The 26415-nt window shown below is 55.2% G+C and overlaps 1 protein-coding gene across 4 annotated transcripts in view; it reads right to left on the bottom strand.

Annotated features, from left to right (window-relative positions):
- SORCS2 (sortilin related VPS10 domain containing receptor 2) overlaps positions 1–20809 on the bottom strand; it is a 550792-nt gene extending 529983 nt beyond the window's left edge. For 3 of the 4 annotated variants that reach the window (XM_073012528.1, XM_073012527.1, XM_073012529.1), the window contains exon 1: positions 20210–20808. In XM_073012528.1, the coding sequence (XP_072868629.1) occupies positions 20210–20695 (486 nt within the window). In that variant the 5' untranslated portion in view covers positions 20696–20808. Of the gene's footprint in view, positions 1–20209 lie in introns of all 4 variants that reach the window. The other variant, XM_073012526.1, reaches the window with a different exon arrangement.
- Positions 20810–26415: the final 5606 nt, after the last annotated feature.

The following is a 26415-nucleotide window of genomic DNA, read 5'->3' as shown; positions in this document are numbered from 1 at the left end:
CTCTCTTCTTCCAGTAACAGCTCTTGATCTTCATCTGGAGCCCAAACTCCTCCTCCAGGCTCCGTCTGCCTGACTCCAGGGTTGGGTGTGTGGGCCTAGCCAGGCAATCAAAGCGCTTCAGCTCCCTGGCCAACATGAAGGGTTTGGCTTCCTAAGGGAAGCCTTAGTTCTGGCTTCCCTTAGGAGCAGGGACAAACAACAGCACTCTTTAGCCCGTTGCCCATGGACCAGGACCTGGAAGGGCTGCCTGAGAAGGAAGCCACATGCAATGAAAACAGAACCCAGAGATGGAGACAGATAAGGAACCAAACCTGGTGCCTACGTTAGAACCCCTGGAGCCAGCCATGCCTGAAGCCAGCCCCCTGGACATACTGATTCTGTGAACTTAGGAATTCCCATTTTTCACTTCAGCTAGTTGGAGTGAGGTTTCTGTGACCTGTCACCAAGAGTTCTGCTTAACACATCCTTTTGTACACGGCATTACAGGAGATATAAAGGCAGAGATAGGAAACAGGAACGTGTTCTCCGCCCCCCAGTAACTTTAAACCAACAGGGAAGTCTGCCCAACCAGCCAGTGCACAACCACATGCTGACCTGTGCAGTGTGGGCTACAATTTCCGCAGGGTCTGGGAAGAGAGGAGCACCCCAGAGGGCCAGGTGAGAGGAGGCAACTTCCAAAGGTGGAGCCAAGGAAAGATGCCCCCTGCAGGCCTCCTGCACTCTGCTCCCATCTTCTCTTTTCAGAAGAATACCTCTCCCCATCCTCTGGATCAACAGGCACCTGGGCCGAGGCAGCCACAGAAATTCAGGCCACCGAAGGGGATTTAGCCACACAGATGACTGGGAACATTCCTGATAGAATTATGCAGAAACAGACACCAGATAACATTCACGGTCTCCTTCTACTACTACAACAAACACTTTTATGGCATTTTCCTCCAGGTGGGGAGACAGTAAAAGGGATGAGGGATTAGCCGACAGAGTGAGGCCTGCTCCCACCCCTCCTCTCACAGGGGCCCCCACCTTCTCACACCTGCTTCTTCCCTAATGGTCTGCATATCCTTGATGGAACTTCACGTGGACGATCTGTCCTTAAAAGGGGTCCTAGGCCGGACGTGGTGGCTCACACCCGTAATCCCAGCACTTTGGGAGGCCGAGGCGGGGGGATCACTTGAGGTCAGGAGTTCAAGACCAGCCTGGCCAATATAGTGAAACCCCATCTCTACTACAAATACAAAAAGTAGCTAGGTGTGGTGGTAGGTGCTAGTAATCCCAGCTACCAGGAGGCTGAGTCAGGAGAATTGCTTGAACCCAGGAGGCGGAGGTTGCAGCAAGCCGAGACCGCACTATTGCACTCCAGCCTGGGCAACAGAGTGAGACTCCGTCTCAAAAAATAAATTAATTAATTAATAATCAGTGGCGTCCTGACAAATGTTAGGGAGTGACCATCCCAGTGCCACCACCTGCCCCACCCCCCGGACACTCCCTCCTGGCTCTTCTTGCCGTCCCCGAACTCTGCTGCAGCTCTGGTCTGCACCCTGGCGATGCCTCCCTCCCTCCCGCTCTCCTGCTCCTCCTGCCACCTCTGAGAAGCCTTTCCAAATTTCTCCAGACAGCAAGGTTTAAGGGAAATTTTTGCTTCCTGCAGTAGAATGAGAACTCAAAGTCAGAATTTATTGACTTAAGAAAAAAATGCAGAAATGCAAAAATTTCTTGCACAAGTGATTTTGTGGCCATGACTCAGCCCTGCTTACAAACCCTCAGGCGTGCCGAGGAGCAGTGGAGCCTGGGCCCACTCCACCCAGGCCAGGTCACAGCTCCACTCCCAGAAGAGCCCTGTGGGGTCACCGAGGTACTAGCTGGCTGACTACCCTCCGCCTGCCTCTCCCAAAAGCTTCTCTCGTTGGGGGCTCAGGAATGACCACTGGGGGTTGGTAGGTGATGGATGTCTGGGCCTCCTTCCTGGAATAAGAGAAGCGGACACTGCTTAGTGCAAGCTTGGAACCCAGCACTTTTGCCCTCATTGTATCACAGCTGCAACAGTCTCATCAGGTGGGCACCATACACCTGCATTTTGCAGGGGAAGACGACTCCGAGAGCATAGGCAATGGGCCTAGGGCAGGCAGCCGTTAGCGGCAGAGTTGGGATGTCACTGACTGGCCACCTGCAGCCAACCATCCTGGGCACTGCATCAAGGTCAAGCATTTGATCTGGGCATGGTGGCTCACACCTGTAATCCCAGCGCTTTGGCAGGCCAAGGTGGAGAGATCCCTTGAGCCCAGGAATTCAGTACCAGCCTGGGCAACACAGCAAGATTTCATCTCCACAAAAAAAATTAAAATTAGCCGGGCATGGTAGTAGCGCATGCCTATAGCCCTAGTTACTCGGAAGGCCAAGGCAGGAGGAGGGCATGAGCCCAGCAGTTGGAGGTTGCAGGGAGCCAAGATCGCAGCATTGCAGTCCAGCCTGGGTGGCAGAGAAGCCCCGCCTCTATTTTAAATAATGGTGATAATAAGGATCAAGGGTAGAAAGTCCAGCCCTCAGCACACAAAGGAAGTGACTGGGTAGGCGCCGAAGACGACTGGGGGCCCAGCCTTCACATTATCCGCAAACGCCCCCACCCACCTGGCACTACGCAAAGCTGATGACGTCCTTTTCTGGGGAATGCCACCTCCTCTGAGAGACCCTCCCTGATGTCACCCCAGTCAGAGGCCCCCATCACACATGCATGCTTCAGAGCATCCCCCCAGGGGCTCCTGCCCCGAGGTCACCACCTGCCCCCACCCCAGAGGGCTGTAACCTCACCAGGACATGGACCATGCTTGGTCCCAGCCATGGACGTCACCCCTTCCCCAGGCAGAGGTTCTGGCCCAGAGTCATAGCTCAAGGCTAAATGCATGAGCCGTTCCAAGTACACCTCCCAAAATGCTCTCTGGGGCAAACACAAATTTGGGCCAAACCCCGGTAGATGTCAGCAATCCTGATGTCAACAACAACTCATGGATTAGCTGGTCAGTGGGTTCTGCCTGGTCTTCGTCCCTTCTCTGATTATGCCGAAAACCAGACCCCACAGCAGGGAGGTGAGTGAGAAGACATTAAAAAAAAAAAAAAAAAAAAAAAAACAGATTGGAAGTGATCTCAAAATTCAAAGATCAGCGCCTGCACTTCAGGAACTCTGTCCCTGACTGCTCCAAACACGCAGTCGAGAAGGGGCCAAGGCCACCGAAAACAGTCTAGGAGCGGGGCAGGCTTCAGCACCATGGAGCCGGTCACAGAAGCCGGCCTCATGCTGGGGTCCTGGCAGGGGCTGTTTCCAGCAGGGTAGGCTGGGAGCTTCCTAAAGAGGGGGGTGCCTGGCCTGACTCTCTACACGGCCTCCCAAGTCCTTGCACCCCAGAGGCCACAAGTATCTCAAGACCCCAGGATGGGCCAGGCCACCCCGAAACTGGGATGGAGTCAGAGCCCGGGACACAAAGATATGAAAGATACGGAGGCAAGCAAGGCCCAGGTGAGGGGCACAGCAGCAAGTCCTCAGAGACGGGGGTGGGGGCATGCTCTCGGGCCCTAAAGGACAAGGTGACAGAGCCAGCTGAGGAGGGGCATCTGAGCAGATGCTGGCTGTCCAGCACCAGACCACAACCTCCACATGTGATGTGCTCCCATCTACAAGGCCAGGTCAGTGTCCTTTCCCTACTAGGGAAGAGAAAGATGAAGTTCCACGAGGTCTGCAGCTTGCAGGGCCACATGAAGCCAGGAGGCAGCAGAGCAGAGGGGCTGCCTCCATGGAGGGCAGAAGTATGGTCAGGGGTGAGGGACGCAGGCAGGGGCCCCCTGGGGCAGGCCAGGCTGTCTGCTGGAAAGGTGGGGCCCTTCACACGCTGTCCACCCCCGGCCAGGGTTAGGTGAGCCAGGTTGGCAGCACACAGACCAGGCTGGCCTCGAAAACGGGTCGCGCAGCCTCTCAGAGTCCCTCTGTGTGCTCAGAAGACTTGGACCAGCGCCCAGGGCAGAGGCAGCTCTCTGCAGGGTTACCCTATAGGACTAGAGAGAGGGGGTGCCTGGTGAGCAAGAGATGAGGCAGTGCACCCCCTAGAAAAACTTGGGGGACCCTAGGCAAGAGAGGGCTGAGGGAGACACAACCAGGGCCAAGCCAAACCCCGGCATCCCACTGGGACTGGGACTGGGACAGAGAGAGGATGGAGCTGCAACCTCTCGCCCTTGAAACAGCCATGGTCATCCCTTGCCTGTGGCTGCCGGGGTGTAGAGAGGAAATCATTCACTAGTCTGTCCAGTGTGCCTAGCACACAGTCTGGCACACAGGGGGCCTTAGGAAATGTGTCTGCAGAGAAAGAAAGGGCAGAGGGCAAAAGACCAGCCCTGCCTCCCTCCCCTCCCTGCCAAGCCCCTGCCTGCCAATAATCCTCGAAGTCTTCAGCACACAGTACCCACCGGAGGCCGTTTGGAAAGGCCGTAGGAAGCAGAAACCCTGTGGGGGCTGGAGGGCTGGGGGCAATGTGCGTCCTGTCCCAACATGCTCCTTGGACGGTCTCCAACCCCCACCTGCCCCAGCTCAGAAGCCAAGGTGACCAGCACCAACTCCCTTCTGCATGTCCTGGGGCATGAGGAGACCAGGCCAGGGAGGGAGCTGGGGGCCGCTTTGGTGGTCTTCTTTGCCTTCCTGAGTCAGGAAGGTAGACCCCAGCTGTGCCTTCATGGGCCAGGCTGGCTCCCACCTGGGGCCAAGGGACACTGCGGGAGGTGGGATCCTGGAAAAAGCCGCCCAAAAGCTCCCTTCCCACTCCTGACAAGTCCCAGAAGTTCCCAGGTTTTGGATTTCCCCATCACTGCCCAGCCCTCTGCTCGGCCACGGGCGAGATGGAAATTCCGACTTGATCTTAGAGGTGAGAATTCCAAGCAATAATTCATATCAGGAAACTTGTGAAAAACCAGATGTCAACGAGAAATACTTTCTTTAAAAGTAAACTGGAGGAGCTGAATGTTCATGAAATACGCCGGGCTTTGTTCCACTTTAGCAAACTATTCAGGAAATGGGAAGAAGTTGGAACCACATAAAATCCCCCTAGAGAAAGAAGGCACATTCTGATTAGGGGCCGCGATGCAGTCTTCCCTGGGACTGGAGAAGCTCGTTCCCGCATTGCTAGACATCCTCCCCGCTCCCTGTACGTTTACCTCCATGGGGAGGGGTCCTGCCAGCCCCAGGGTGGATGAGGGAACCCAGGCCTAGGGGACTGGGGAGCTGGCCCCAGCTCAGTGCTCAGAGCAGCCCGCTGAACCTTCCCGCCTCCAGGAGCCCACACCGTCTGGCCACGGTGGCCGCCACACTCCAGCCCAGCAGCTGGGCCCTGGCCAGGTGCTGGGTGAATGCAGAGAGCAGCCCAGTGACTCACATAGGCTCCCAGCCCAGGCTGTGTGGGCGGGAGGGGCTCGGCGGGGCCAGCAGTAAGTCTTCCCAGCCGCAGCTCAGCACTGCACCTTCCCAGCCGCAGCTCAGCACTGCACCTTCCCAGCCTCAGCTCAGCACTGCACCTTCCCAGCCGCAGCTCAGCACTGCACCTTCCCAGCCGCAGCTCAGCACTGCACCTTCCCACCCTCCTCAAAGGGACGTGTTGACGTTAATTAGAAGAAAACAGTCACGGACACAGAATGAAAAGTGAGGCCCCACACGTGGACAAAGGCCATTTTCAGGGCTCCCTCCATAGAACGCCCCCCGAGAACTCAGAAACTGGTGATTCCTCCGAAGCTGGCCCAGAGGGAAGGCTCAGGACAGGGCTGGCATGTGTAGATGGATGAGCGAGTGAGCAGTGGGTGATGCTGGGCACGGGGCTGGTGCGTAGATGGATGAATGAGTGAGCGAGCAGGTGGGTGATGCTGCAAAGGCATTTCCATCAGAAAGCCCAGGTTTCTCCAAACCTGCTGTCCCCTGGGGAAACCTCCCATGGTTCAACCTACCCCCAAGTCCTCTGTCTTTGTTGAAAGCTGAGCAAACCCATCTTGTGGGTTTCTTGTTTTGTCTTGTTTTGTTTTGTTATGCTGGGTGAGATGAGGCTGGGATCATCAAGGATGCTATTTAAATGCCCCAATTCAATTTGGGAATGGGTGTTTTCTCACCACGGAGTACCCTGGCTCCTGGCTGACCCAGTGGCCCCGCCATGGAGGCGTGGGCGTCACCAGAGCCTGGCTGCATACTCGCGACCGTGAGTCAGCAGCTGCTAGACTGCTTCCCCTCTGCCCAGGACTCCTCTCAGGCAAGAGACAAATCTGTCTGTCTCTCTGGCAGCCAGCTCTCTTCTCTGCAGATATGTGCCATAATCCCCACCCCACGGGGTGGAGATTAATTAGTGCGTTAAAGAGCTTCCCAGGTTACTCGTGGAGCCAGCAGTGGGCCAAGGAGCCCAGCTCCTCACTCACCAGCTTTGCGAGGACTCGACTCTCCCCAAATTCCCCAGCAGGGAAACTAGGCCTCTGAGCTTCAGGACCCATGACCTCCTCCTAGCTCCTCCTTTCAGAAGTCTCCAGATGTTTACTGAGCATCTACTAAGCACCAGGCGCTTGGGGAGCAACAGGGAATGAAACAAACCAAAGCCCCTGAGCCGCTAGAGTCCATACCCTTAGTGGGTGGGGGCGACCAGACAGGAGGCCTGGGGAAGACGGGGACACTGGCGCACGGCAGAGAGGACAGGACTGCATCATTCCCATGGGATCCATCTGTCCCCATCGCATCCCTCCAGCCGAGTCCTACCTCACATGGTGTTTTTGTTTTTTGGCTTTTTGTATTTGTTTGTTTGTTTGAGACGGAGTCTCATTCTGTCACCCAGGTTGGAGTACAGTGGCGTGATCTCAGCTCACTGCAACCTCCACCTCCCAGGTTCAAGTGATTCTCCTGCCTCAGCCTCCAGGATAGTTGGGATTACAGGCGTGTGCCACCATGTCCAGCTAATTTCTTTGTATTTTTAGTGGAAACAGGGCTTCACCATGTTGCCCAGGCTGGTCTCGAACTTCCTGACCTCAGGTGATCCACCCGCCTCTGCCTCCCAAAGTGCTGGGATTGTGGGCGTGAGCCACCGCGTCCAGCCTCGTGGTGTTATTTCTACATGTTCCCGATTCTCTCTGCTTGCTCTTTCTTCAAGGACCCATGAACTTGGATGGAGAAACAATGGCCTCTTTATTTTCAACCAGCCCCAGCTGAAATTAGGCTTTTCCTTCCATTCTGAAGCAGGCAACAAGTCACAAATGTATCATCAGTACCTGGGTGTCACCAACAGAAATCACAGATATCTCCAAGGCCAGATCACAGTTCTTATCGATCTCAAAGTATTGCTTACACTCAGCACAACTTCAAAACTATGGAAATCATCACACCTGCTGCAAGTTCTTATGGAAGTGTTACTGAAGAAATTAGTTTTAGTATTTTGATAACTTCATTGCCATGAAATTGGTTTCCTCTGGATCTATCCTTTGTTTTATGCTAATTATAAAATCCTCATTCTGAGAAAGTTTCATGAGCTTCTCCAGGATTGGGGTGGACAGGAGTCTAGGGCACAGAGAGAGCTAAGAGCCCCCGTGCCAGTTTGGGGTCCTCAAAGCCAGAAAACCCCTGGGTGTGTGTCCTTGGTCCACCCAAGGAGCCTAGCACAGCCAGGTACACAGCAGCCGCCTGACATCATAGCTTCTGCAGGACCCAAAGTGGATGCCCAGAAGGCCTATCTGATGGTCAAATGAAGAATCAGAAAACAAACTTGGCTGGGGTTACGCGGTATTGATGGGAATAAATTGAGAAAAACATAGGGTTTTTATTGAGTGCTTGATTTTTACAGAGTGAAAATTGAATTACTTAACTAGTCAATGAGGTAGTCAATTGGGAAAAGTGCCTAAAAGCAGAGGAGGAGAAATGGGCTTGAACTTGGAAGGCAAATGGTTACCCTTAGCAAGAGCAGCAATGCCAAGCAATGCCTCCAGGAATGGTTTCCTTTTCCACCCTTGGCCCGGCACCGAACCACCCTATTTCTGACTTCCCCAGGCTGACAGATCTGGGTTTCCTGGGCTCAGAGAGATACCCCTCCTTGGGTCACAAGTAGCAGAATTCAGAGGTTATGAGAACCGAACAGAGAAAGGTGACTCCCACAACGCAGCCTTGCCACTGTGTCCCTTCTAGACACCGGATTGTCCTCAAGCCACGTATGTTTCTCCTCCTGTGGATTTCCTTGGGGGTTGCAATTATGCTACTGACCAGCAAGTGGGTACGAGGCAGCCACAAGGGTGATTTCTGATGCAGATAAAAACTCAGGCTTGATCAAAAACTTAACATAAGCCAGGCACAGTGGCTCACGCCTATAATCCCAACACTTTTGGAGGCTGAGGCGGGTGGATTGCTTGAGCTTAGGAATTCAAGACCAGCTCAGGCAATACAGCAAAACCCCCATCTCTATTAAAAAACACAAAAATTAGCCACGTGTGGTGGTGTGCACCTGTAGTCCCAGCTATTTGGGAGGGTGAGGTGAGAGAATCACTTAATCGGGGGAGGTTGAGGCTGCAGTGAGCTGTGACCGCATCACTGCACTCCAGCCTGGGCAACAGAGCAAGACCCGGTCTCAAGAAGAAAAAAAAATTGACCTAGAATTACCATATGATCCAGCAATCCCACTTCTGGGCATTTACCCAAAAGGACTGAAAGCAGGGACTCGAAAAAATATCTGCACACCCATGTTCACAGCAGCCTAATTCACACCAGCCAAAAGGTGGAAACAACGCAAACGTCCATCCGCAGACACACGAAGGCAGGAAAATGTGTTCTGTCCAGACGGTGGAATAGTACTCAGCCATAAAAAAGGAAGGAAATTCTGGCACCTGCCACAGCCTGGGCGAACCTTCCGGACATGATGCTGAGTGAAATAAAGCAGACACAAAATGACAAATGTGTATGGTTCCACCTATATGAGGTCATTAGAGCATCAAATTCATAGAGACAGAAAGTAGACTGTGAGTGGCAGGAGCTAGCGGAGGGGTGATGGGGGTTAGTGTTTAAGAGGGGCAGAGTTTCCATTTGGGAAGATGAGAACGTTCTGGGGAAGAATGGTGGTGACAGGTGCGTGACAATATGAATGAATTAAATGCCCCTAGAACCATACACTTAAAAAGTATTAAGACAGTGAATTTATGTTACATATATTTTATCACAATTTTAAAAACAGTAATAAAGTAAAAAGAATTTTTTTTTTTTTTTGAGGCAGAGTCTTGCTCTGTCACCCAGGCCAGAGTGCAGTGGCATGATCTCAGCTCACTGCAATCTTCATCTCCCGGGTTCAAGTGATTCTCCTGCCTCAGCCTCCTGAGTAGCTGGGATTACAGGCGCCCGCCACCTGGCCCGGCTAATTTTGTATTTTTACAAATTTTCACCATGTTGGCCAGGCTGGTCTCAAACTCCTGACCTCAGGTAATCCGCCTGCCTCGGCCTCCCAAAATATTGGAATAACAGGCATGAGCCACCGCGCCCGGCCAGAAAAAAGAATTTTAAAAAGAACTCGGGCTCAAGAGCAAAGGAATTCAAACCACATCTCGGGTCCCCACTAGCTGTGTGACTAGGGGCAAGTCCTCCCACCGTGCCGAGCCTTATTTTCCACAGCCGTAAAATGCATATAATCATGGTATCTACTGTGTAGGTCTCTCTTTAGGAGCAAATAAAACAAGTGGGTGTGACATGCCTGACACAGCATTCGGCACCTAGATGGGGGCTGTGATTTGTTTTTTGTTTTTTTTTTTTTGAGACGGAGTCTCACTCTGTCGCCCAGGCTGGAGGTCAGTGGTGTAATCTGGGCTCACTGCAAGCTCCACCTCCCGGGTTCACGCCATTCGCCATTCTCCTGCCTCAGGCCTCCGAGTAGCTGGGACTACAGGCGCGCACCACCACGCCCGGCTAAGTTTTTGCATTTTTAGTAGAGACGGGGTTTCACCGTGTTAGCCAGGATGGTCTCGATCTCCTGACCTCGTGATCCGCCCGCCTCAGGCTCCCAAAGTGCTGGGATTACAGGTATGAGCCACCGCGCCCGGCAGGGCTGTGATTTTTAACTTTATTATTACTAATCAGCAGTTCCATGTAAATAGTGAGGGATTATTATTCTAAGTTAAATTACATCAGAAGCAGAAGCTGGGAGGTGATCCTAACTGCCGGATCTCCCCGGCTGAGGCCTGGGAGATGCTATCTCTACTTCTGATGCTTCAGAAATATGCACGGCGAAAAAGCCTCATAAAGAATTCTTTCTGAATTAAAATTGATCTGAATGGAAGCGGCCACACTCTGCCTGGCTCTTTTCTTTCTCTAATTTGAACTTCATTTATCTGAGCATTGGGAAATGGTGACTTGCAAGTGATGTGCTCGGTATGAGTGAAGGCAAGCTCAACATTGCAGGAAATGATCTGCTTTTGCAAGAAAATTACTAAGGAAAGAGAGTGCTGTTATTTTAAGATCTTCGAGCTGGTGTGAGAAGAAACTAATTAAATGATTGTAATTTTCTGTGCAAATACAGTAACTGACTGCTACAGAAATGCAAAATAAGAAGGAGCTTTTCCACCTCAAAAGGACACTGGAGTTTTACATTTTTTTTCCAGTCTTTCCAGGAGAGTCCTCACTCACTCAAGTATCCCTATTCCATTTTTTAATGACAAATGGAGCTTAACTGGAATACAGGTGACGAGCACCATATGCCTACTGGGAAGCTGTCCAAGTCATGGGCTGAATGGAAAAGACGTTGCTGCTGCCCTCAGCGGGCTGTATATCAATCAGCAGCGAGCCAGTTGCCTAAGTCTGTGTTTTACAACCTTGCAGAGCAGGTCAGGGATGGTCCGTGGGAACCTGCTGGGAGCAGGGAGAGTGGTACAGGGCATTCCCACCCCCACCATCCACTTAGACTGACAGACCCAAGTCTGCACTTCTTTTACACCCAGAATCCAAGCTCACATCCAGGACGGGGCTTTCCAAGAAAAAGCAGGATGTGAAGCAATGCAGAACACATGCCTTCACCTTCCAATGCTACAGACCTTGCCCTCCCGGTGGCCAGAGCCAGGGATCTCTGCTCCCTGGACTTCCAAAAGGGGAAGACGTTGGTCAGGAACAGCAGCTGCAGCCACAGCCAGGCTTCTCAGTTCATCAGCATCCCTGCAATCCATACAGCACCCACCCAAACTAGGAACGAAGGAGGGGCGAGGACAAAGTGGGCCGTTGGCAAGAACCTATAAACAACTTATCCTTTAGAGTACGAAAAAAAGAAAGACAAGGCAGCCCCCAGAGAGGAGGCAACGTACAAGCTTCCCCTCCGTTTCTTCCTGCACCAGAAAAGGCACAGGGATTCTCTGCAGCGTCCCAGCTGATCTGCCCGTCACTCCAGCCTGCCCTCCTTCGAATCATCTGCACAAGTCTTAGCCTGACTCTGAAAAATCACCATAAAATAAAGTAATGGCTACGCCGAGAGGCCCACGCAAGCTCTGGGCTGCCTTCTCATCTGAGGGGCGTGCCGAGGAATGAGGCTAATTTATGACCTCTTTAGAATACTCTCAGGAACCTCCATGCAACTACAAATTAAATCGCCCTTTATTAAAGTAAAAGTGGATTTGTGAAATGTGCTCAGGAACTTTATTAACAGGGCTGTCTCCATGCCTTCGAGCCAGGCTTCTTGATCAACAGCCGAGTCTCTCCTCTGCCCATGGGCGCTCCAAGCTGCTCCAGCCCCCAGGCCTCTCCTTCAGCCTTAATATTCTCACCATCCCAACCTGCTCCTCAGCCCGGGATCTACTCATCCTGCGGAGCAGCTCCATCTTCACCTCCTCCAGGAAACCTTCCCAGACTTCCCCAGCGCAGACTCACACAGCACGTAGAATGCGCTGGGATGAATTCCTGTCCAGACCAAACATGTCACCCGGGCAGGCTCACTGTATCCTCAGCACCTAACAGCGCTAGGCACACAGAAGCTCGGTAAAGAGCTAAGGCCAACAGCTACCACGAGCTGGGCCTTAAGCTAGTTTCAAGAAGACAGTGAAGATGCAAGTGAGGTCAACACTCTTAGGAAACAAGATGAAGGAGGACATTGGTGGGTCTGCTGGCCAGGCCCCCATCTATGGAGCGCGTGGCCCCAGCACTGGCCTGACACACAGAAACCATTATCCTCATTTGATAAATTAGGAAAAAGGCTCAGAGAGGTTCAGTCCTCATCCAAGCATGAACAGCAGGCTCGGGTGAGACCAGCCGTTCCTGAAGTTCAACTCTCATGGAAATCTGCCTCCTTCGTGACTACTTGAAAGAGGCTGTAGTGAGGTTCTTGGGCTGGGCATTCCAAAGTCTCTTCTACTTCATTCCTGTCTCCATTCATATAAATAAAATACAAATAAATCAGCAAATGTGTACTACACATAGACAACGTCCGGGTTGGTAGTGACCTTGGAGATGGTCTAGTCCTGACGCTCATCTTACAGATGGGGAAACTGATGCCTGGGGAAGAGTGGGTACGTGGGTGGCCAGCATGATGGGAAGGGAGGGGTGAGCGCCCAGCTGAGCGATGCAGGGAGATAACCCAGGATTCGCCAGGGAGGAGAGGGAAAGCAGCACCAGCATGTTGGAGGGCAGGGGAGGGACCCAGGGGTCAGAGCCAGAGGCAACAGAGCAGCATGGACCGCACCCCTGGGTCCAGCTGGGATCTAGGCTCACAACCACAACTCTGGACCCCTCAGTCAGCCACTGGTGGTCCCGCTTCCCCCGCAAGCCGAAAGCCCCTGCAGTGGCCTGCAGCATGGACATGGAGCCTCCTTTTGAGCACTTCTAGCGAGGAGGGATCAGGGCCTCCAGAGCAGCACGAGAGCCCATCCACATCGCTGCCCTGCACGTGGGGCAGCTGAAGACAATCCAGCCGCCCCCAGCTCTGCGCTTCCCCACTGTGCACCAGAGGGGTGGGAAAGCTGGGTTTCTATCCCATCACCCCTCCTGCTCACATTCCCAGGAGCGCTGGCCCCTCAGGCAAGGACCCAGCGAGGCAGGGTAACTTAGGTCAGGTGAACTGATTGCAGGAGTGGGAGAGTGGGTTTGGGAGCTTCTCAGGGGTCCTCAGAAGCGACAGGAACAGACCAGCACTTGAGGGGGTACACAAGAGAGGACAGAACGTGGGGGATCCACAGTCAAGGTCTCACCTGCTAAACTTGGATGAGAACACAAACAAAGGCAGTTCCCCATCCCTGAGCAGGCCCGCACCACCCAGGCCACGGAGTGGGTCTGTGCAAGCCAGACCACAGCAAAAGCCTCCCTCGGACCCCAGCCAGGAAACACCGTGGGCAGGAGCCCCACTCAGACAGCCCCTGCTTCACGGCACAGGCAATGGCCACGGGCAGCCCCTCCACCAGCCCACCTGCTCTCTGCAGCCCAGAGATCTCTGCTGCCCCCCTCAGTCCCACCTCCCCAGCCTTGTCAGCCATCCTCATCCTCCTCCACCTGTGGCCCATGTGACCGCTCCCCAGGTGAACTGAGCTTCCCCGCCCCGCCTTGTCCTCCCCGTACCTGTGCCTCCACACCGGCCCCACCTCACTCCTCCTGAATTGCATCCCTGGGGCTCTCTGCCCCACCCCACCCCCACTTTGGGCCACAAGCACTTCAAGAGAAGGAGTCCATCCACTGGCTCCAGGCCCTTCCTCTGCACCCCAGGGCTGACACCTGAAACACGATGACCAAACGAGGGCCCAAGTCGAGAGAGAGCAGAGAGAGAGCACGGCTCCCCATCCTCGTGGCTCAGAGGAGAATCAGAAGGACAGGGACTTCTGCGCAGTGCACTCAGCAGACCCCATGGGTAAGCACCCAGGAAACGAGGCCTGCGGCTGCTTCTTACCTTTGCCCTAAAAGCAGCTGATTTGGAGGCAAATGTGAGGCCACGTGGAGGGTTCTGGGCACAACACCCTCCCATTCCTGCTGGGAGCTCTCAACCCACGCTCTGAATGTCCAGTGACTGGGGCGAGGGCAGAAGCCCTGGGTCAACTTTCGAGCCTGCGGTTTGCACGCTGAGACTTCCCTAGACTCAGCCCGCCCTCTGCATGTCCCCATGTGCTGCTGCCTCTCTCCACACAGAGTCCCTGGCTCCCTCATGGTTCTTCATCCAGCCGCCAGGCCCAGGGTCCCGGACAGGCTTGCCCCGCCAGCAGCCAGCTCCTGGCAGCAAGTATGACAGGCACTCAGCCCTGGTCACCACATCCCTTGACCTCTGCCTACTTCTGTCTCTCTCCAGGTGGCCGCTGGACACCCTCGGTGATGAGCTGTCACGACAGAGATGCACTGCCTCTAGACGGAGGCCCAGTACTCACAGGCTGACCAGCCACAGCTCAGCCACCAGGGGCCACACCTCGGGCTCCAATCCAGCCCCCACCCCTAGTGCTGGGAGGCCCACACCATGGGGGCCTAGAATTCCATGGTAACGCATGGCAAGTTCAGCAGACTTAAATGCAAAACCCCGCGCTTGGAGCCACCAAGCTGTCCTCTAAGGTGGACTGGAGTTGACATCACAAAACCACAAGCATCAGACACAAGACTACAGGTCAGCTTTGTCATGGATTTGAACCCGCTCATTTAAGAACTCACATGGTCTCTGCACTCTGGAGGTTGGTCTGGAGCCTAGAAGCCCAGCACCACTCAGGACAGAGAGAGGCCTGCAGAGCCAAGGCAGCCACATCCTCTGCATCCAGCCACGCACCTCTCCCCAATCCACTGTCCTCTCCCTCAGCCCCCTCCACAGCCCCGGTCCACGCCTCCCCCTGGCAGCAGCTCCTCCCTGAGCCTCTGTCCAGATGTCTCACCCTGCAGCCCTTACCAGCCCCATCCCCCACCCTGCCTCAGGGCTCTTTCTTGATGTCATTTGCTGAGCTCCTGCTGTGGGCCAGTCTCTGATCTGAGCGTTTCACATGGAAGATCTCACTTCACCTGCACCGCAAACCTGTGAGCCTTACTTCTCCCATTTTCAAGATATGGTCACTGAAGTCCAGAGGATTTAGTCCATTTGCCTGGATCCCAGAGCCAGAGAGCAGCAGGGCCAGGATACAGACCCGGGCAGGCTGTCTCTGAAGCCATTGCAATGTCCACCACACCTCACCACCACATTGACTCTTCAGCCTCACATCTGGGGTCCGTCGGGAGCTTTTGAATCTGTTTTTTCCAAACTTCTTTTCTCTGATTTGTCTCCATGCATAATGCATTCACTCTCACTTTATATAACACACACACACCTTCAAAATTCCTACCCCCCAGACCTTGCTCAAGTTGGAATGTTGTTTTTCTGGAATGTTCTCCATCTCCTATATACTTCACCTACTCATTCTTTAGGCCAGCCTTGATGCCGCCTCTTCCATGCAGTCTTCCCTGATTTTGCCATCAGCATTATCAGGGGAGGGTGACACTCGCCCCCTCATATCCTAGCAGTTCATGTTCATCTCCCACTAGACTACTCCAAGATCCACTACTAAACTCAGGGGATGCAAAGGAAGCTAAGACCTCTTCCCTGCTATCAGGGTCTGAACTGTGTCCCCCCACCAAAATACATACGTTGAAGTCCTAATCCCTAGCACTTCAAAATGTGACTGTATTTGGAAGCAGAGCCTTTAAAGAGATAACTAAGTTAAAATGAGGTGGTTAGAACAAGCCCTGATCCAGTATGACTGGTGCTCTTACAAGAAAAGGAGATGAGGGCACAGACACACACAGAAGTAAGACCATGTGGAGACACGGGAGAAGGCGGCATGGCAAGGCCAGGAGAGAGGCCTCAGAAGGAACCAACCTGAACAATACCTTGATCTCTGATGTCCAGCCTCCAGGACTGCAAGAAAATACATTTCTGTTGTTTCAGTCACAGAGTCTGTGGCACTTTGCCCTGGCAGCCCTAGAAAGAGAATTCACCTGCCCTCACGGAACTCGACACCTGGCAGATGTCATGACGGAAATCTCACGCAAACCTGGGGAGAGGCCACAGGTACTATAGTAGAAGATGCTGCCACAGACCGCTAGTTCTTGACCTCTTAACTCAGAGAAACAAGTTTGAGAAGCTCTTCTGACGTGTAGCTCTAGCTCTCTGGGTATAAAGTATACACAAATATCGGGTTCATCAAGATTGCAGAACAGAGAGTATGGGTAATCTGCTCAGAATCACCTCAGCATTCAACTGCCTTGGATAGCACCAACCATGTGGCACAGCACAGAGCAGATTTGGGAAATGGGCAGAGGGAAGGGAGGGAGAAGGAAGCACGAGGGGAGGGGAAGAGAGGGAGGGGAGGGGAAGAGAGGGAGGGGAGGGGAAGAGAGGGAGGGGAGGGGAAGAGAGGGAGGGGAGGGGAGAGAGGGGAGGGAGAGGAGGGGAGGGGAGAGAGGGGAGGGAGGGGAGGGAGGGGAGAGAGGGGAGGGAGGGGAGGGAGGAGAGGGAGGGGGGAGGGGAGGGAGGAGAGAGAGGGGAGGGAGGGGAGGGAGGGGGGAGGGGAGGGAGGAGAGGAGAGGGAGGGGGAGGGGAGAGAGGAGAGAGAGGGGAGGGAGGGGAGGGAGGGGGGAGGGGAGGGAGGAGAGGAGAGGGAGGGGGGAGGGGAGAGAGGAGAGGGGAGAGAGGGGAGGGAGGGGAGGGAGGGGGGAGGGGAGAGAGGGGAGGGAGGGGAGGGAGGGGAGGGAGGGGAGGGAAGGGAGGGAGGGGAGTGAGGGGACGGGACAGGAGACAGGGGATGGGAGGGGGGAGGGGAAAGAGGAGAGGGGAGGGAGGTACTGATCTTCTTGGGGAACAATGACAGAGGTGAACAAACTGGACCAGGCTGCAGGAAGCTCACGTTCAAGTCAAATGATACATTCAGCTTCAAAGTTGAGGATCAAGTGCCTTGTGGGAAGGAGCCCAGGTGAGCTGTGCTTAAAATAAGCACAATAAGCCCACGATTTCCCAGAAACATTAAGAACAGGACGGGGCACAGTACATTCCCCATAGGAATAACATGAAACCACAACCCCAGAGGCTGAGAGCCACACTCTGTAATATTTATCCACCTTCAAATAGCACCGCTGCCTCCAAGGGCAGCTCCGGAGATGCAAAACCCGGAGCTGTGTGTGCACAGCCCACTCTAGATCCATAAAAACGCAATGTTTCAATGAAACATTAATTTTACACATAACAATTTGTTTCTATAGCTAAACATCAGACAGGGAGGCAGTGTTTGAACTTGCAAGCAAGTCCCCTTCTCTATCGCCATGGGAGCAGGCAGAACCAAGCCGTTGGAAGGAAAACCCACATAATGTTAACGCAGCTGCAGCGATGGGGGCTTAAATCCTGGAACTCCTTCTTGCGGGATGCTCTCAAATGCCATGTTTTAAAGTCCATCCCCCTCATCAAATGGTCCTTTTAATTTTGAAGAACACCTGATATGGTAAAGTAAACACGCTCTCTGTTCATGTTGACCACATCTGCAGAGGGCGGTGAGCAAGTTAAAGGAAATAAAACGTTAGGAAGACTGCTCGGCAAACCAGCTGTGTGAGTTTCTGTCTGGTTGTAGCTTTCAAAGATGGTGCTTTCAAGCAGACGTGAAACCCACTGCCAAATCCCGGCTACAATCTTTAGTCCTGTGGTTGCAAGATGAGACTAGAGGGAGCAGAGTACATTTCTAAGACACGTCGTGTGCTGAAAAAACAATACTACGCACGCAACAGGCACTAAGGCAGTGATTTTTTTCTTTTAAAGCAGTTTTACTTAGTTAGCTCGAGGTAACGGGCTGCTTGCCTCTTCTGAGTTTTCTCAGGCGAGGTAAAATTCCTGCAGGATCCCAAGGTGCAGGATGATAAGGTCTTCCGTGACTGCCCAGTCCGGAGAACGGGTGTGTGGGAGAGGCAGGAGTGGAAGGTGCTGAAGCCCAATGCCTGGTCCAGCATCTGACCCCACAGACACCCACACCCACTACTCACAATGAGGGTGTCCTGGCTTCTACTTCCCGAGTGTTTGCTAAGTGTCAGGCTATGCCCCGTGTGCCACACCTCACCCCTGCCCCTCGCCTCATGCTGGCCAGAGGACATCCATCCCTTAAAACTCCTCTCTGGTTCCTTGGACTTTCTGTCCTCGCGAAAGAGAAGCCAACATTGCCCCCCACTCAGGACCGCCCACCCCAAGACACACACACACCTGCCAGCAGTGAGGACGCAAGCCCACCCAGTCACAGAGGAGTCACCCAACCCAGCTGCCGCCCTCAAGGAGCAAAGCCACACAGGCTCCTCTGACTGCCCCCCCACCCCCAGGACCCCATCCCTGCTGGCCCAAGCTCCCTCCTCAACTCCCTCCCAGGCAGCTGCCCTGCACCGGGACTGTGAGGTCAGGTCAGAGGCAGGCTGGGTGTCAGCCTATCCCAAAGACAGCTAGCCTGCCCCCTCCCATGGGGCTCCTCCACCCCCTCCCCAGGAAGCTAAACGACAAAGGGGCAGGAGCAAGCTTCAGGATCAACCACCTCGGCAGATGGGGTAGGGCATTAGAGCTTTCTGGCCCTGCGGGATTTGCTTTTTGTGTTTATTTGGTCCTTTGAGCTCTCAGTTTCTGGGTTACCTTTCCACCTGAGTTAGAGCTGATGGTACAGCAGACACCGTTTGTTCACAAGGACACCTGGCATCTGACCCCTCTCTCAAGGTGCAGGTGGAGAGAACACTCCCAGTGCTCTTCTAGGGAGGTGGCACCTGCCACCTCTGCAAGGCACCCCAGCCGGCACCCTGACTGCCCCCTGCTGGCCCACTGCACCCAGGGAGCCAGCTCTGCCCTCGAAGGGCTGCTAGTCAGGCTGGAGATGCCACGAATGACCCAAGACCAGACACTTGGCACCTGCACCCTGATAGACGCTGGCTGGTTGGGGAGCTGGGTTCTAGGCTGACTAAATTCATTCAATGCTGCCCCTACCCCTACCCCAACATATTCATCTGCCCACCTCGTCCCTCCTCCAGCACAAATCACAGCTGCCTGGGAATAGCCCAGCAAAGCCGGACAGAGGAGATGGGCACGAGTGACTGCCCAAATTATGCCCTTTCCTGGCTCCAGAGGCCAGTGTTCCCCACCCAGGCCACAGCCAATGCATATAGGAACCCTGGCCCTTGGGGAAGCAAGAAGAGGTCTCCTAGGGGACCCCAGGAGATAGCAAGGCACAGGAATGAGGGGAGGCTCCCGTCTCCCCTCCGCATACAAATGTATCATCCTCTGGGGATTCATGGTTGCCACCTCCCTACCCCCATCCTTCTCTGGAAACTGCAAAACCAGAGACCCACAGAGCTGCCCCAGGGTGACTTCAGAGTGGCCCTCGGCCCTTTTGGGGGTGAGGGGGAGTGAGGCTGAGGCAGCCCCCAGGAGAATAATCTAAAGGGACCCTCTGCCTCCTGCACGCACCAACAAAGGCCAGAGGAGGCAGGATCTGGGAAGGGTGGGAGCCCCAGGCTGTGGGTGGAGGAACAGGAGGTCCCCAACAGAGGTGGCAAACTTCCAGCTGGAGCAAAGCCAGAGTAGCCGGGAACGTGGGGGGAGGGCAGGGAGTTTGCCGTGCCAGCCTCACACAGGTCCCCAGCACAATGTGGGGATGAACCCAAGGGGGTACGCGGACCCCAGTGCATCCAGGCGGGGCGACCGGCAGCAGGAGCTCAAGACAGCCGCGGGTCGCACTAGGGAACCCCAGGGAGAGGGGTAACCCAGAAATCCCAGAGTCCTAGAATAGGATTCGAGCTGACCGGGGAAGTCCCAGAGCCTGCGGAGGCGCCACCGCGGAGTCCCGGGTAGACCAGGGAGGGAAGGATCCCGGAACGCGAGGCTCAGCTGGCGGAGCCTGGGCGCGAGAGAGGTAACGCCGAGCTGGGGTGACCCTCGAGGACCTGCAGGCTCCCGAAGCCCCTGGCGACCTCCCCCATAACCCAGGACCTGGAGGCCAGCGGGGGAGTATCGGAGGTGGCCCAGGATCCCGAAATCTGTGGGAATGTCCCCTGCGGTGAGACAAGCGCAAGAATCTGAGGACCTCTCCCCAAGTAACCGGTGACCAGAGGCCAGTAGGGGCGCCGCCGAGGTGACCCAAGTGCCCAAGTCGCCAAGAACGCCCCTGATGACCACAGGGGGGTCTGGGTGGGGGCCGTGGCGGTCCCGGCGGGGCGTCCCGTGGTGTCCCGGGTAGGGGCCGCGGCGAGCGCGTGGAGGTCACTTACGCTGCTGTTCTCGCCCGTCCAGTGCACCATCGCCTGGTTGTGCGTCGCGTCCCCCTTGAGCACGAACGACGTGCTGATGAGCGAGACCTGAGCCCGGGAAGCCACTCCGGCCAGCGGCGCCGCCCGCTCCCAGCGCCGGTAGCCCGTGGCGGTGGCGCCGTCCTCCTCACCGGGACCCGGAGCAGGACCTGGACTTGGACCCGGGGCCCCGGGCTCCGTGCCGCGCGCCTGCCGGTCCTCGCTGCCACCGGGCTCCGCGCGTCCCGCGGGAGGGCTCCGTGGCGCCCGGGTCAGTTCGGCATGAGGACCCAGGCGCCCGGGCTCGGGGGAGCGCCACGCCGCCCCGCAAGTGCCCAGCAGCAGCAGCAGCAGCAGGAGCGGCCGCAAGCGCGGCGAGCGCAGCGGCGGCGGAGCCCCAGGACTCGGGGCTCGGGCGGTGGGGCCGCCGGTGCCCTTCGGGGCGCGCGAGGGCCCCCAGTGCGCCATGGTCGCCAGGGGCGGCGGCGGAGCCGGCGGCGGGGCGGCGCAGACGAGGGGACCGCGGCCGGGAGAGCGGGAGGGCGCTGGGGAGCGCGAGCAAGAGCGCAGAGAAAGGAGCCGGTGAGGGGAGGGAGCGGCGGGAGGAGGGGACTCGGCGGGCCCAGCGCCACCCGCGACGCCGAGCGCGCACCGCCACCTGCCGGCCGGTCCGCCGCCCAGAAGCTCGTGGGAAGCCCGGGGTTCTGGAGCGCGGCCCCACCTCCAGGCCAGGATCCCCTTCCTAGCTCGGTGGTTCCTCCTTCCCGGCTCTCCCACCTCTTGCCGTCCTCCCTCGTCCCTCTCTCCAGGTCCAGCCACGGTTCTGGGGCTCTGGACTCCCGCTGGGAACAGCCAGGTCCCCGTCCAGGAGCTGACAGCCTGAGGGAGACAGACCACCCCAACAGCACACATTTATAGGCAAAAGAACCCTAAACTAGAACCAGGGCTCCTGGCGCAGATTATAAACGGTTCTCAAGGGGTCTCTGAAGAGATGGCAGTGGAGAGGTTGAGGCCCATGAAGGTCCCTGGGGAGACCTGCTAGGCAGCGGGAGGGGAGTGTGGGGGCAGTGCAGAGGCTCCTAAGGTGTCCTCAGCAGAACTGCCCCAAGGACAGCCAGGCCTCTGACTCAGACATCAGGATGTGCAGTGGCTTCATCTTCCAACCCAGGGGCCACGAGGGAGCTACCCTGAACAGGACAAGCCCCTGTGTAGGGAGGCGTCAGGAGGGGGCAGTGGGCGAGGTCCTAAGGACCTGGCAGGTGCAGTGAGGAATGTGGAAACTGAGGCTCAGAGCACAGCAAGTCCCCACCCAAGGTCCCGTGGCCACTTTAGTTTAGTAGAGATAAAAATGACTTCACAGAGCACCCACCCTGAGTGTCAGACAGGCCTCCAGGAACAAGCAGGGCAGGCGTTTCCCAAGGCCAGGGACAGAGCCTCTGCCAGGCCAGGGCCACCCTGACCCCTGCCTTCCCCCAGAGGCCCTGCGCCAGATAGGAGCCCTTAGGCCGGGGTCCCTGTCACACCCCACCTCCCAGCTGGGTCTCTTGGCTCCAGAGAGAGCCTATGGGGCAGAGGGGCAAAGCCTCGAACATTTGGGAAAGATGGAGAATTGGGGGTTCCCTCTGGCTCTCCAAGAATTGGAGCACCCAGCGCCCTCCCCAGGAAATCATATCCCAAAGCACTGGGCACAGGCTACCTGCCTTCACTCTGTGCCCAGCACTGGGAGTTGGGGAGGGGGAGGTCTGGCCAGATGCCCAAGAAGGTCCCACACTCCGAATGTGCCCTCCTCTTTCACCCCACCATGTAAATCCTGAACCTGTCAGGTTCAAACCCAGTGGGAAGAGGGAAGGGAGGACTCTGCAGCTGTGGGAACATCTGGTCTCACACAGGAAGCAGAGAAGATCAGAGCAGGGTCAGTGGAGGGTGGAGGGGAGGGGAGATGAGGAAAAGGGGACCAAAAGAGGCCTGCAGACCGTGGCTGGCAGGAGAGCACTGCACATGGAGTCAGAGAAGAGACCGTTCGGTTCCACCCCAGCTTAGACAGGAACCACCATGGGGCCTTCCCCAAACACCCAAGCCTCCGTTTTGCCAACTGTAAAGGAAGAGGCTGTACAATCTCTGGGGTCTCTCTCAGTGTTAACTGTTGTTGTTTTGTTTTAAATAAAGGAGGCCTCCAAGTACTACCCTCAAGAAACTTGGCCGGGTGCAGTGGCTCACACTTGTAATCCCAACACTGTGGGGGGCTAAGTTGGGAGGAATGCTTGAGGCCAGGAGTCAGAGACCAGCCTGGGCAACACAGTGAGACCCCATCTCTATAAAAAACATTTAAAATATTATCTGAGTGTGGGCCAAACTACTTGGGAAGCTGAAGTTAAAGGAGGTCAAGGCTGTGGTGAGCCAAGATCATGCCACTGCACTCCAGTGTGGGAGAAAGAACAGAAAGAAGGAAGGAAGGAAGGAGATGGAGGGAGGAAGGGAAGGAAGGAAGGAAGGAGAGAAAGAAGAGAAAGAGGAAGAAAGGAAGAAAGGAAGAAAGAAAAGAAAGAAAAAGAAAAAGAAAGAGAAAGAGAGAAAGAGAGAAAGAAAGAAAGAAAGAAAAGAAAGAAAGAAAGAAAGAAAGAAAGAAAGAAAGAAAGAAAGAAAGAAAGAAAGAAAGAAAGAAAGAAAGAAAAGAAAGAAAAGAAAGAAAAAGAGAAAGAGAGGAGGGAAAGAAGAAAGGAAGGAAGGAAGGAGGGAACTGGGGAGAGGGTCCCGAGCAGGAATACAGTTGGTGTGACACCTAGCTACTGATCTTTCCAGAATAATCGCTGCCTCTGCCCTAAATGAGGCTGCAAGACATTGGAAAGAGCAAGGCTGATTCTCCCCTTCTGTGGGTCTGAGTTCAGAGCCACTTTGACTGTCCTAGACCACTCAGTCCCCACCTGCTGGACACGTGGATACAGTGATGAGGGAGACAGACAAGGTTCCCACACTCACAAGGAGCCTCTGTCCTAGTGGGGAAAACTAATTTCAGTTAGAATTAAGTGCTCAGGAGAGAACAGTGCGGCCATCCGAGAAGAGGGAGGGGTGCTCAGGGGTCGGGGAAGCCCTGCTCCCTTCAGAAGTGACATTGAGCTGAGGATCGAGGACCCACCCAGGCATCGCAGGAAGAGCTGGGATGGTGACCCTGATGCAGGAGCTGATGTGTTCAGGGAGGAGCAGGTGCTGGGCTTGATTTGTACTCACAGTCGGATGGAAAGTCGCTGGGGTGCTTTAAGCAGTGGGCTGAGGTTATCAGCATGTTTACAGCCATCATTCTGGCCACAGTGAGGACAGGTGTGTGAAGCCACTTAGGAGGCTACTCCTGCCAGGTCCAGAGAGAGGCTGTGGTGGCTGGGAGCTGGCAGGTGACAGAGGAGGAGAGAATGGAGGGAAACCTGCAGGAACCCATCTGCCACTCCTAGGCGCCTCACCAGCCTTGCACTCACCCTCTTTCGTGACCCACATCAGTGACTCAGGGGCTCCAGTGCCAGGGAAAGACATAGGAGAGTGTAGACAGTCTCTTTTGCTGGCTACACTGTGACCCCTCCTGGCCTGCCTTCATGGAGGAAGAGCGCATGGGACGTCTTCAGAAGCCAGAGTTGGTGTCGGCGGCGCTCACTGAGGAAGCCAAAGGCTCAGAAGGCATGGGGGCATGAGCGGCTGATGGAGTCACTGTGTGTGAGGCTCCCACAGGTGCTGCAAGACTGACGGGGCCACGTGCAGATGCCTGGGCTCAGCATCCGACACTCGGGTGCATCAGGTCAATAGTGAACACTGTCCAGGGCTAAGAAACCTGCCAATTGTTCACAAAGCCAGGACCCTCAGCACGCCCCGCCTTGCTCCCTCATCTCCTTCCCTTCTCCCAGCTCCAGGCCGGGCACTGGGCCTCAGCCTGAATCATACCTGGTGCCTGTTCTTGGGGACTTCACAACGTGATAGGGGAGGCACACAGGTGAACAGAGAGTGACATTAGGGAAACAGGTGCTCCCAGAGAGGTGCCTGGAGCTAAGGGAAGGGAGATCTGCTGTCTGGGGCTGAGGGAGGAAGTCTGCCCGGAGGACACCCTTCAACTATCCTGCCAGGTAATAGAGACAGCAATGATCATAAATGCTACTGAACGCCTACCATGGGCTAGGCACTGTTCTGGATGGAAGGACTCGCTGAACTTCACAACATCTATATAGAGTAGGTATTATTTTCCCCAAGTTAAAGATAGAGAAGGTGAAGGCACAAAGGGATTGAGTAAATTACCTCGAGAATTCAAAGCCTCCTCTCCCATGTGCTGGCTGTGAGGCCCTTCAGCTTCACCCTCACCTCTCTGTTTCTCAAATTGCCTACCTGAGAAATGGGACCAGCACCATCTGCCTTAATGAGAACTGATTCCACATGCTGATTCCTGGGCCCTACCCAGACCAGAAACTCTGCGGTAAGACCCAGGCATCTGTTTTAACATGCCCTCCTGTGCTTCTGGTACACCCCCAAGTTTGAGAAGCACTGGGCTAACCCTGTGGTTCCAGGCCCAGGCTGCCCAGCAGAATCACCTGAGGACATTTAGAAAACTCCTGCTTCCTGGGTCCACTTCTGCCTCAGGCTCAGTGCGGGTGGAGCCCCGTTATTCCATCTTCTCTAAACTCCCCCGTGATGCCAATCACGTGATGCCAATGCGTGACCAGCAGGGCATGCTGCCCCATGGCATGGTTTTTCATCAGGATTCATGAGAAGAAATGCCGAACACCCAGCACATAGTAGGACTCCAATACCTGGTGCGGCCAGGTGAGCCCCAGTCCGAGCCTCTTGGCTTCAAGAGCCGCACTTGCCTCCCCATTGCATGGCAAGCCTCCTAATCCAAAAAGGGATACTTTGTCTTTCCAACTTTTAATCATACCACTTGCTCATTAAAATCCCAGGTTTTCTAAATTACTGAAGGTCTCTAGTGATCATATTTTAATTTATCTTTATACATGTGACAAAGCTCCAATTGTGTAGCTCCCTAAGCAGGGCCTGCCTCAGAGATGTCAAGGATCCGTGATGAGGTTCACTGGAAATGCCGCGGGCCTGGCAGGAGGGAGCGCTGCAGGGACGGGCTGGTGGTCTGCTGGGCTCTCCAGAGGGGAAGCCTCTGGGCCAGCCCTGAGCAAGATTCGTAAGTTTTATACCTGCTGTCAGGGCAGGAGGACAGTAATGACCTGCAGAGAAATCTCCTAATGACTTTAGCAAACAGCAAGGGGTGAGAGGGGATAGCTTTGAGCGAGAAGGATCAAGCTGACAATCTCGTTATCAGGTTGTCAGGAGAAACAGAGCCAGACAGTGGCTTTGGCCGGTCAGGACTTTAACTCAGGCCAGGAGCACAAGTCTGATGTGGAGACCAAAGGGAAGCGTATCCACATGTGGAGGAAGGAAAGGCACCCACAGGGAAACAGAAGAGGTCACCGGCTGCGTCCAACCAGAAGACAGAGGGCAGGAGGGGAGGAAGGCTCAGAAGTTCTTCTTAGAGGGGTTGTTGTGTTTTAATGGATGCAAGGAATTCTTATCCCTTGGACATCGTCTCTGTGGACCAGCCGGACCCCTGATGTGTGAGAGGGGCAGTTAATGCACCACAAAAGGGTCGGTTCCTTTCTTCCATTTACTAAATGTTTACTGAGCACCTACTATGTGCCTGGCACTGTTCTAGGCCCTGGGGAGATGGCAGGGAACAAACTCGACCAGATCCCTGCCCTCATGGACTCACGCCATGGTGGGGACACAGACAAAAGGCAAGGAGAAGCAGCTCTAGCAGCCTCCAGCTGGACAGGCGCCCCAAGATGGGATTGCAGGCAGCAGGACCCCAGAGAGGCATGAGTAACCTAGACGGTCACTGGAAGCTTACCCAAGAAAGTCGCCTCGGAAGCTGAACCTAGGAGGACAGGCAGTGTTTAAGGAATTGGGGAAGAGATGGTGGAGGGGGTTGAAAACCAGCCGGTGCAAAACACGCAGAGACAGACGGCACAGGGGCCTTTGAGGAACTGGAGAGCGAGCCGCAGGGCGGCAGAGTTCAGCACGTGGAAGCAGGTAGTGAACACCAAGCCTCCCCAGGTCTGCCCAGCGTCCACTGAGGCGTCAGGGGTCCCAGGCCCTGTGGCAGGCACTTGGAAGCCAGGAGGTGATCAGAACCAGTCCCCATCCTCTGG

Source organism: Chlorocebus sabaeus, chromosome 27 (genome assembly GCF_047675955.1).
Source record: "Chlorocebus sabaeus isolate Y175 chromosome 27, mChlSab1.0.hap1, whole genome shotgun sequence".
Lineage (NCBI taxonomy): Eukaryota > Metazoa > Chordata > Mammalia > Primates > Cercopithecidae > Chlorocebus > Chlorocebus sabaeus.
Note: the sequence above shows the minus strand (reverse complement) of the source record. Positions and strands in the feature narration are given on the sequence as shown.